At 40.6% G+C, this 10,281-nt stretch overlaps 1 protein-coding gene across 1 annotated transcript in view; it reads right to left on the reverse strand.

Moving 5' to 3' along the window:
- snd1 (staphylococcal nuclease and tudor domain containing 1) overlaps positions 1-9,540 on the reverse strand; it is a 97,090-nt gene extending 87,550 nt beyond the window's left edge. The window contains exons 1-9 of the mRNA XM_085902324.1: positions 9,262-9,540; positions 7,980-8,129; positions 7,059-7,179; positions 6,776-6,857; positions 5,414-5,574; positions 4,320-4,411; positions 3,787-3,945; positions 3,588-3,694; positions 3,329-3,419 (exon numbers count right to left, since the gene is read on the reverse strand). Of these exons, the coding sequence (XP_085758450.1) occupies positions 3,329-3,419; positions 3,588-3,694; positions 3,787-3,945; positions 4,320-4,411; positions 5,414-5,574; positions 6,776-6,857; positions 7,059-7,179; positions 7,980-8,129; positions 9,262-9,336 (1,038 nt within the window). The 5' untranslated portion in view covers positions 9,337-9,540. The remainder of the gene's footprint in view (positions 1-3,328; positions 3,420-3,587; positions 3,695-3,786; positions 3,946-4,319; positions 4,412-5,413; positions 5,575-6,775; positions 6,858-7,058; positions 7,180-7,979; positions 8,130-9,261) is intronic.
- Between the last annotated feature and the right edge of the window lie 741 nt (positions 9,541-10,281).

A 10,281-nucleotide genomic window follows, 5' to 3' on the forward strand; every position in this document is an offset into this window, starting at 1 on the left:
ATAAATTGATTTAAAAATGTAACAGTAAACTTGTTGAGCTAAGGTCCACCATGTAACTCAACGTTTCAATGGCACCTTATTGTGATATTGATACAGGTACGGGGGAAGAAATAAAAAAATAAAAAAAAACACCGTAACAGTACATGTTTCTGACTGAAAACCTAAAAAAAAAATCATTAAAAACACAAGCTCAACAGGAACCTAATTTTTCATTCCAATAATCACGTCCAACAGCCAGCGGGGATCAAGAATTCAACCGGGCCCAGTGGCCGATAATACATCACATGCTTATCAGCGAGCCTACACAAGGTCACTGGGCGGCCCACGCACGTAAATAAGGCATTTAGCAGCTAATTAGAGGAAGGGGGGAGACAAATCAACGCCCCGAATAGCGGGAGCAAAGATGGAGGATGGTGCCGTGTCATCTGATATGACAAAGATGGTGGGTCGTTGTAGGGTGTGGAGTGGGGGGGTAACTTGGTGTGACTCATGGCCTCAGTCGGTGGGGCTTTAAGAGGTGGCACTCTACTGCCACCTATTGCCCGCCACTGTGAAAGTCATCTGCAGTGGGCAAGATCTGTCACAGCATAGTGAGATAGTATTTTTAACCCGCAGGGTGGTGGAAGGAAAAAACAAAACAAAAAAAAAGACAAGAGGAATAGAGACTTACTCATTTCTGGCAGCGTTTCCATCAAAACTACCCCGAGAGGTGACTCGTCACCAAAAAGAAATATACAAAAAATAGTTTATGATGCAGCCGATAAATAAACAGGCCGTGTGAGTTTTCCAGCCAGCAGCATACGAGAAAATTGCGGTGAGTAAATCATGGGACTGACGTGACAGGTGGAGCTGCTCCAGTTTGAGATGACTAAAAACCAATGCATGTTTAAAAAATAAAATACTTGAAGGTGCTTAATGTCACTTCAAGGTGAAGTTTACCGTCAAACTAATCCGAATCTTTCAGTCCGCTTGCCTCATGCTAACACACAATAGGATGAATTGTGATACTCTTATTCGGGTTTTTTTGTCTGCATTGCGATATTATACTGCCCTCCAGTGGCCAAGTTACACACATCAGGGGAGCTGCCACAGATTAATCATGCTACTTATGTTATTACTTTTTTTTATTCTTATATAAAAGATGACAAATCCACACTTGCTCTCCCTTAAATATCAGTAAGTCTTCAAAGGGTGAGCGGTTTTACTGTATCCTTCCATTTTATACTCGCCGAAATACTATTAGTACAGTTAAGAAATGTTACGGGGGAGGAAAACGAGGCAGGATGTATTATCAAGTGTCACGTCTTCTCCCCAACCATGAAAGGTGAGTAAAAAGCCTTTTACGCCACATCATTTTCACTCTATCACCTTGGTTTTTTTTTGGTTTTTTTTTTTTACTGGGGGTGGGAAGGGTAGGACTTTCGGGACATGGCCTACATCCAGTCCCGAATAAAAAAAAATGAAGAGGCGTCAGCAGGATTGACTTGTGGGGATTGGCCCTTCTATGGCCCGCCACTATCTCACCATCAGTCAAGTAATAGGAAGTGAAAAGCAGAGAGGAACGAGACAGATGGATGGCTGGACGGCCGTACACCGGGGACAGATGGCACATATCTGGCAATCAGTGTGCTTTTTTCATAAATCAGTTGAGGAAAAAGAAAAAAAAAAAAATACAATTATTTGATAAAAAAAAAAAAAAAATTCTGTTCATTGATGAGCTCCGGATGAGCACTTTGGTGTTCTCCGAGCGACGCTGAGCTGACCACAACAACTTTGACTTGCCAAATATTGCCCGGCACATGCCCAGCCCGTCTTTTCGGAAGATCTGAGAGACAATATGAATGTTTCATTCCACCTCTTTTGGTGTGCATTCATTAAGCGAGCTCCCTTGATCGCCAGCTTTTATGTAAGCCTCGGGCAAGCCGTGAATTTAATCAGCATGGTATAAAAAAAGTCTGGAGGGAGATTTTTGGGGGGGTGTTTATTATTTTTATACTCTACTGCATGTGGAAAAAAAGAAAATTAAGGCAGCAATGAGGGCTTAGATGTTGTGGAAATGTACAATATTATCTTACAGCGACAGCACTGTCCATCTGACTCCATTGAAGCTAATAAGTGCTGACAAGGAGGAGCGCATATCCTCTGCATTGAGGACTGCATTTCGTCTCCCTCTCTAAGGCCCCGGCCAATAACCTCCAAAGCTAATATGTGGCTGTCTTTTAGCAGGATGAGCCAGCGCTTTTGGGCCTAATTGGACGGGAGACCCTTTCAAGGTGGCCAGTGACCGTCCAGTTTGTTTATGGTGAGAGGAGAAAACAAGCGTCGGGGGGGAACGCAATGGGGTCGGCATTTTTTTTTTTTTTTTTTTTCTTTTACACCTTGGTGACGCTTCGAAAAGGTAATCAAGTCTTGTGTTTGAAACAGAGCGCTGCTGCGGCGTCGGATATTAGGGGAATGTGGGAAAGGGATTGGCAACAGGGTTCGAATTGTTTAGGATATTCCGATATACAGTCATTTTTCTTCATTTTTTAACAGTTTATTTTTCAAAAAATGTCTCTTAGTTTCGTTTAAAATTAGTTTGTTTTTTTATGTTTTTGTGTGTGTTGTTTAGTCCCTGAAAATTACCATAACTGTAAATTACTATTTCATAAAATTATAGTTATAACATTTCAATTATTTCTTTATGAAAAAATACTACATTTCATACATTTTCTTTGTATTTACAATGTTTCTATGTTTATTTATTTTTAATTAATTTTACTGCTTTCATACTCATCTATAAAAACGGACAGGATGTGTCAGGTAGAAAACCTCCATATCAAATTATAGAGAATTTCTATATCTATTTTACAAATAGATGCGAATAGTGAGTCCATTTTAAAACTGATTAACTAATAGGAAGTTTTGAAACTAGCTTGGGAGCAAATCTAACTCTTCCTTTCCTTGTCGAGCCTCTCGGCGTTTTGTGGCCCCAATATTGAAAGTCTATGTTGTCGACCAAAACGAGTGAAAATAGGCAAAAGATATTTTTGCGGACCTACTTCTGTTCAGAATCGATAGCTATACTGCTGAGTTGCAGAAGGAAAAGCCGAGAGGCGAAGTTCGCGTGCAGATTAATTTCCGGCATTAAACTGTCTAGTCAGCTCAAGCGTTTATTTTTTGTAATTTCTTACTGCATCGCACACTTAATTTTAAAACTTTGAGTTTCGGTAAGAATAGGTTTTGACGATGACTCAATGCGGTGTTTATCACTGCATTTTTTTTCGTATGATGATTGCCTAAATAGCACGGATTCCAATTGACAGCGACAAAATACTTAATGCCTCACCTTGGCCACAAATTGTCTGTCCTTCTGGTCCAAATTGGCTGTGGGCGCCACGTAGTCCTTCCAGATGCGCACTTTGCGCTCTTTAGCAGATCTGGACACACACACACACACAAAAAAAAGAAGCGTGTAAGACGGCCGACATGATCAAATAAAAAGGCTATAAAGGGACCCTCAGTCATTTCTGCTGTTGAAGTGATGACCCATTGTTAGCTCCCGAACATGACTCCCAAAATAGACCTCGAGAATATGTTTTTAGTACCGTTCAGCGGCTCGGAGTTTCTCGGCACCCTGCGTGTAGACGGCCATGGACCAGTCCACGCAACGGGCAAAGCCTTCCTTCAGCAGCAATTCGGTGATGTTGCCATTCTAGAGGGAAGTGTGAGGAGTAATTACTGTGATTGGATGGATATTTGTCGGGGTCGCTGCCAGGCCGCGTGCAAACTGCTCTCCTCTCTTACCGGGTGCAAGATGGTTCCGATGATGATCTGGTTGGGGCAACTCTCCAGGATGATCTGCACGTCGCGCTGTAGCAGCCGCGACTCGGTGAAGAACTTGGCCTCGGCGGCGAAGGACTCCGGGGACTCTGTGCCGTCCGCTTCTCGTTTGAACGTGGGACACTGCGGGGACGCAACAACAAAGAAATAAATGAATAAACTTTGTGCAATTGCCTTGTTTGTTCCAGCAAATTTCTTGGATGTCACCTTGACAGGATCCAAAAACAATGAGCATTTCAGCCGCCAGCATGAAGTATAAAATCTTCAAGTGGCAGATGAGTAAGATTATCTCAAGTGGTCGCAGCTTAGTCAAAAAATGAGATTGATGGTGAAATGTTGCCAAGCGGATAAGATATGGCGGCGGAACAAAGAGAGACAAACGAGCAACAGAAGTGCTCTTTTATTGCCCTGGTTTTTTTGGGGGGTTTTGTTTTTTATATATCTTCCCATAACAAGCCTCAGGCGAGCCTTTTTTGTTTGGATCAGTGAAGTGTTACCTTGACTCCAGACAGCATGACAGTGACCAGGTAGTAGTCGGGCAGCAGCAGGGCACGCACGACGCTGCCGTCACGCACATGCTCGATGATGGCTGACGGGAGTGAAGACAGAGGCACAGGTATCTTTAGATAATGTCGTGTTTTCTCATGACAGCATTCTATGAACAAATATCAATTGCATATCATCTAAATTGGATACAGTGAAAAAAATTATACTATGTAGTATATAGGCCTGTGTGTATATTAGATTTAAAAATATCAAAAATGCTGAGAAATCAATAGAAATGACAAAATTTGACTAATTTCAAAATAAAAAGCAAAAAATGAAAATATTGATAAATAAATGACTACTTTGAATTAATTTAGTCATGATCCTAATACTAGTAAACAGATTCCCTCTCATAGCACACGAATCATCTCAGTACAATTCATAAAATACATTTGATTAAAAAAAAAAACTTGAATTGTAGAATAAATTAAATACGAACTATTTCATAACAAAAAATAATTACTGAAAGACACAATACATTTGTTTATACAGTTGAGGTAAAAAAAACCAATTTGAAAAATGAAAGCTAGGTAATATCACTAAAGGGAGAATTTTTTAAAATTTAAGATCAACGAGTCACTTGTGTGAGGCTCCATAATTAGCATATTTTAATAACAAAAACAAATCTGCTTGCCAAAACAGCACTGCAACAAAGCCACATGCTAACTGCTAAAATGTGTCATTAAACGGATAAATAAAAACAAAAATCTCATGTTGTTTAACAAGGTCTTATGTTTTGCACGTATTAAAAAGCCAGCAGGATGAGAGTCACCTGTGTGAAAGTCAATTTGCTCTTAAATGGCACTTTAACGTTTGGAGCACCATCTTTGCAGCGGCGAAGGGCAATGAAGAGTCTGTTTTTCTCGCTCATTAGCTGGCCGGCTCGCAGGCCGGTGAAATGAGCTGAGTGCTGTTAACGGCACTGAGCGCCACATTGAACCTCTGAAGGTTGATCTGGCGGGGCACGCCGTTACATGACAACCTAAAGAGAATCTCCCGAGTCGCACAACCCGAAAAAAAAAAAAACCCAGATGGGGTTGCATACCGTTGACGGGCTTCTGGTGCATTGAGTCCACAAAGTTGCGGGGGTTGTCGATGGTGTATTTGAGATCGCGGATGGTGTGCGCGCCGCCGCCTTCGGTCCATATGCCCTTTCTGGATGCTTTGGCCTGATCCTCCAAATCGCACAGTCGCACCTGGTCCAGACTGGAAGAAGAAATGTGCAATTGGTATGACATCAGGCAGAACACTCGCAAGACGTTATGGGCCAAGTGCAACAGCTAATTACTACTTTGTCAGAGAAGAAAGAAAAAAAAAAAAAAAGTCAATTCTGAATTACAAAAAAAATAATTATGCAACACACAATACAAAAAATGACAAAATAAAAAATATAAATTTAGAAAAAGAGCACAAAACAAAAATTACAATGTATGGAATGCAATATTTTATTAATGAATGACAGAATTAATTAATGACAGAAAAATAAGATTTATAATAGAAATATTTACAAAGTAAAAATATGTAATAAAATAAATATAAAAAATATATAGATAACAAAATAAAATAAAAAAATTCATATGATATAATTTCAAAAGGAAAATGAACAAAAAACTGTTAAAAACCTTAAACTCAAATGTATACATTCAAACAAAAATGTACAAAATCCCCATAAATATATATCCTATAGTACACGGAAACATTGAGAAAATATCTAAGAAAACACTAAATATACAATGTCTTCTTCCTAGTTCCTACTACCTCATCTCATTTCGACAGAACCGCACCACTGAAAAATGCTGCTGTGATTGTTACTCCTGTCCATCATACTTGGAGTCATTCCAAATATTGCTCATCACCACGGCCAAATTGAAGCGTTTACACACACGGGTGCGTCAAAACGACCGGTAGCTATTTCCTCCTAAGATGACAGTCAGCTTGTGAACACATGTTGGCCTCCATTGGGCAACGCAATCATCATAATCTTCATTATCCTCCCATAACCATCAGTGGACAAAGTCACACTGGATAACTTACTAATGGAGCCACTGGGGTGAAACTCAGTCAGTATTTAGGTGTGCTTCATCAGAGGTCACGTGACTTTAAGGTCTATGGTGGAGCAATCAGCTTTGACAGGAAGAACACTGCTGCCACTATTTGGACATTGCTGGTACTACCTTAGTCTAAACTTTTTCTCCCCGACAGTAGCATTTGGTTTGATTGGTGTGTTTGTTTCACGAGTGCCCGAAACACAACTATTGCCTGCCAGCCACTGCAAGGTTGGACCGCGCTAATTACAAACCAGAGAAGCCGGTGTCGCCCCTGGTTATGCAACGCGGATCCTTGAGGTTCTCGTTTCAAATATCCTCACAAGCTTCAAGCCAGGTTTAAATTAGGAAAACCGTCTTACTTGTTGCCTCTGATTCCTTCTCGTCTCACCGTGGCGAGGCCCTCGTTCACCAGCGACTCGGCGATGCTCTCGCCCGTTGTGTCTGAACAAGGAAAAAGACTCATGTTACCAAAGCGGGCCTTCAAAAATTAAATCAAATGTGAGCATAGAAATGAATCGAAATCGCACAACCTGTTCCGGCCTTCCTAAAACTTATGTTACTTTTTTTTTTTTTTCATTATAGTGCTTTATATGGAAACTATTTTGAGTACTTAGATTTTACCAGTGGAAACAGCGTACCAACCTTTTCCCAGGTAGACCATGCCATACTCGCGTCCCAATGGAGTCTTGATCTCTACGGTGAAGCACACCTCTTTGCCAATCAGCTTCTTGCGCAGGAACTCTCTGGCTTGAAAGGCCCACGGCTGCAGCACCGAGTAACAAAAGAGAAATAAGAAGATGGAGAAGCTAAGCAGAGTCAGCAAAGACCCAAGTCTTTTTTTTTTTCTTTTTTAATCAATTTAATTTTGCTTAGGGACTAGTTTTACATGTACACTTTTATGCTAACCATTACTGTGAAGGGATTTAATTAATACCATGATATGGATTTCAGGCAGTGCGAGCTCATCACAATGTGGCGGGTAGAAAAAAAAGACATTCACATTTTTATTGTTTACTTGTATTGGTACACATTTTATAACAGTTTGGGTCAATAATTTAGATTTTTACATATGGATTACGCATAATATATAAATGACATTTTTTTGTTTTATAATTTTTTTCATTTATGGTTTGGTTTTATTATCTGTTAAGTTTGAATTTCTATTCAAATAGTGTTACTTTATTTTACTTTTATTACACAGCTGTCCAACTATAGTTTGTCACATTTATAATTGCTTCTTGTTAGAAGTTTTGACAGTTGTTTGACTTTCCTTTAGTTTTATAACACAATGAGTTTTCTTTATTATCCTTTTTTTCCACACAGTGATTAACATCCCCTTAAAAGTATGTTAAAATGTCACAACAGAGCAAGAAAGTTTTCACAAAGCTGAGTGGCTGTTTGACCCTGTAGCAATTAGACCAACAGTTTTGAACTGAAGACAACGTTGAAGTCAGCCGGCGCAATTGATCGCAATTATGCAGTTCAACTTCCTCCCACAAACACCACCACGCCCAAAATAAAAGTGCTATCTTGAAACAGGTCAAACAAACAAAAGCAACAAACCTCGTCGGGTGTGTCCTTGGTGTCAGGCTGGCTTTGGGCCGCTCGCCGAGCCAGGGCACCCGCTCGGATGTTGCTGAGATTGATCTGGCGCTCCGGAGGTGGGCCGCCGCGAGGCTGACCCCGGACAATAATGGCGCACCCTGACAGCACCTGGACAAAAATGACCAAAACCTTAACAACAATGAAAATAGAGAGAGACAATGGATACAGAGCTGTCAAATTTCTGCCGGTTGCTATGGCGACAACCGGCCCGAGGGAGATGTTGGCTTTTGACAACCTTGGCATTTGTGTGGATCTGTGCAAATGGCTTATCTGTGGGGGATGTTGATCTAAGATGGAGAGCGATAACTACATGGAGAAAAAAATAAATAAATAAAAAATCACACCATTTAACTAAATGCTAATTAATCCTGGGCTTGGACTGAAAACTTTAATTCAGAAGAGAATAGACTTTCACTTGAGTCACCATCGAGCACTAGACTTGTGAATAGTGACCAGACAAAATGTTTTACACTTGTTTTTAAATGTTAACACGTGTGAAGAGATATTTTCCCAACGGTTGTCCAACTTCTGAGTCTTCTGATGTTCAGGTAGCGTAACTTTCATTTGAGTTTTTAATCAGCAAAAAAAGGGAACTATGTACCAGTACGCGAGTGAGCGCATGATGATGATGTGCTTGAAAACAGTAGCTACGTGTCAGTCCAGTGGATGGGGGGAAACGGGGGGTGGGGGGTTCCGAACATACGAACTCTTTGAAAAAAAAATACAGCACTTTAAGCAATGTCCGAACAGAAAATGATTTAAAAGTTACGCGCGTTTCTTTTCAGCAACAAACTTGGAACGACAACTCCGAAGTTCAAAGTTCACATCCCAGTCGTCCAGTCAACACTCCAACAGCTTTAGCACCCCCCCCCCCCCCTTCAAGCTAACCACTAGTTAGCTGGGAAAGCTCACATCTGTCGCCCAACTAGTCGACTTTCAAAGTTGAAAATCCTACACAACGGCAGCCGAACTCTTATGTCACCCGCCACGTTGCGCGTTCGCAAGTTGGGGGAAAAACCCCAATATATGTATGTTCCAAACGTCATTTAGCAGTAGCACATTTTGCAGCGGGCTAATATAAGTTGCTAGCTCCAGTGACTTTAGATGACACTGACAGCACCTCCGTTCGTAAGACATTAATGGTCCGATGTCGCAGCTGAATCCTAATTGTGATTTGCTGGAAATCACGTCGCAGAAGCTAGCTGGCTAACTAGCGCCCACACATGAGGGGGGCTCTTACCATCTTAACTATCCCTCGCTGGAGCCCAGCAGAGGGAGCGGAAGCTGTCTGAGCAGGAGCAGAAACAGATGCCATGTCCAGCGGTTTAGAGGTTTGCGTGACGCCGTAAGACAGAGAGGGGCAGACCGGGTAAAAGGAGCCTGGGACACTGGAGGAGTGACTGCTCTATAGAAAGCCAAGCGAAAAAGGCTGCGCGTTGGTCAACACACACGTAGTACCGGAAGAAGACCGTGACACTCACATACGTCATTTTAGCTACTCGGGCTACTTCCGTTCGTGAATGAATGGAAGTGAATGGGGCAGGCTCGTGGCCGCGCAAGCAAATCAAATGAAGCACTTCCGGGACATTGCCTGAGACACGTCAGCACTGCTTGAAGCACTTGTTCTCTTTTGATTTTCATTTACAAATATTATTATTTTTGGTTATGTTCTTTTAAATGCATATTACTACCAATTTCTTTTGATTCAGTTGTCATTTGTGTTTTCCAGTGTGACGTCAGGGATGTCGGGTCATGATTGACAGCCGCCTCAACTTTGTCTCGTTCATGTTGAATAGTAAAGAAACAATGTATGTATAAAAATATAGTTTGTAATATTTATAAGATGGTCCTATTGCAACATATAACTTTTTTGTCATATACACAAAACCTTTTTTTTTTTACATTTGGGAGCGTATGTATCGTCGCTGACACCTACTGGTATATCTTACTAACTACACTTGTAAAACAACGCTGAATTGTTTTACTCAGATCATACGTCATAGCCATAGATTGGATAATGGAAGCAAATCAACTTGTATGACAGAAATATATTACAAAATGCACACAAATAAAACATTACTTAAAAAAAACAGAATTTTTTTGTTTGTCCAATAGTTCTAATATATTGCTCGACTTCATTTTTCAACATACAAAAATTTTGTTTCAAATTAATGCATCGCGTGTGAATATGCCAAGTCAATAGTACAATAGGATCAATTATATAAAACGTTTTATTCATAAATAAATAAATAGCCCCTAA

The sequence above is a fragment of the Syngnathus leptorhynchus genome, chromosome 21 (assembly GCF_054491065.1).
Source record: "Syngnathus leptorhynchus isolate UIUO chromosome 21, UIUO_Slep, whole genome shotgun sequence".
Taxonomy (NCBI): domain Eukaryota; kingdom Metazoa; phylum Chordata; class Actinopteri; order Syngnathiformes; family Syngnathidae; genus Syngnathus; species Syngnathus leptorhynchus.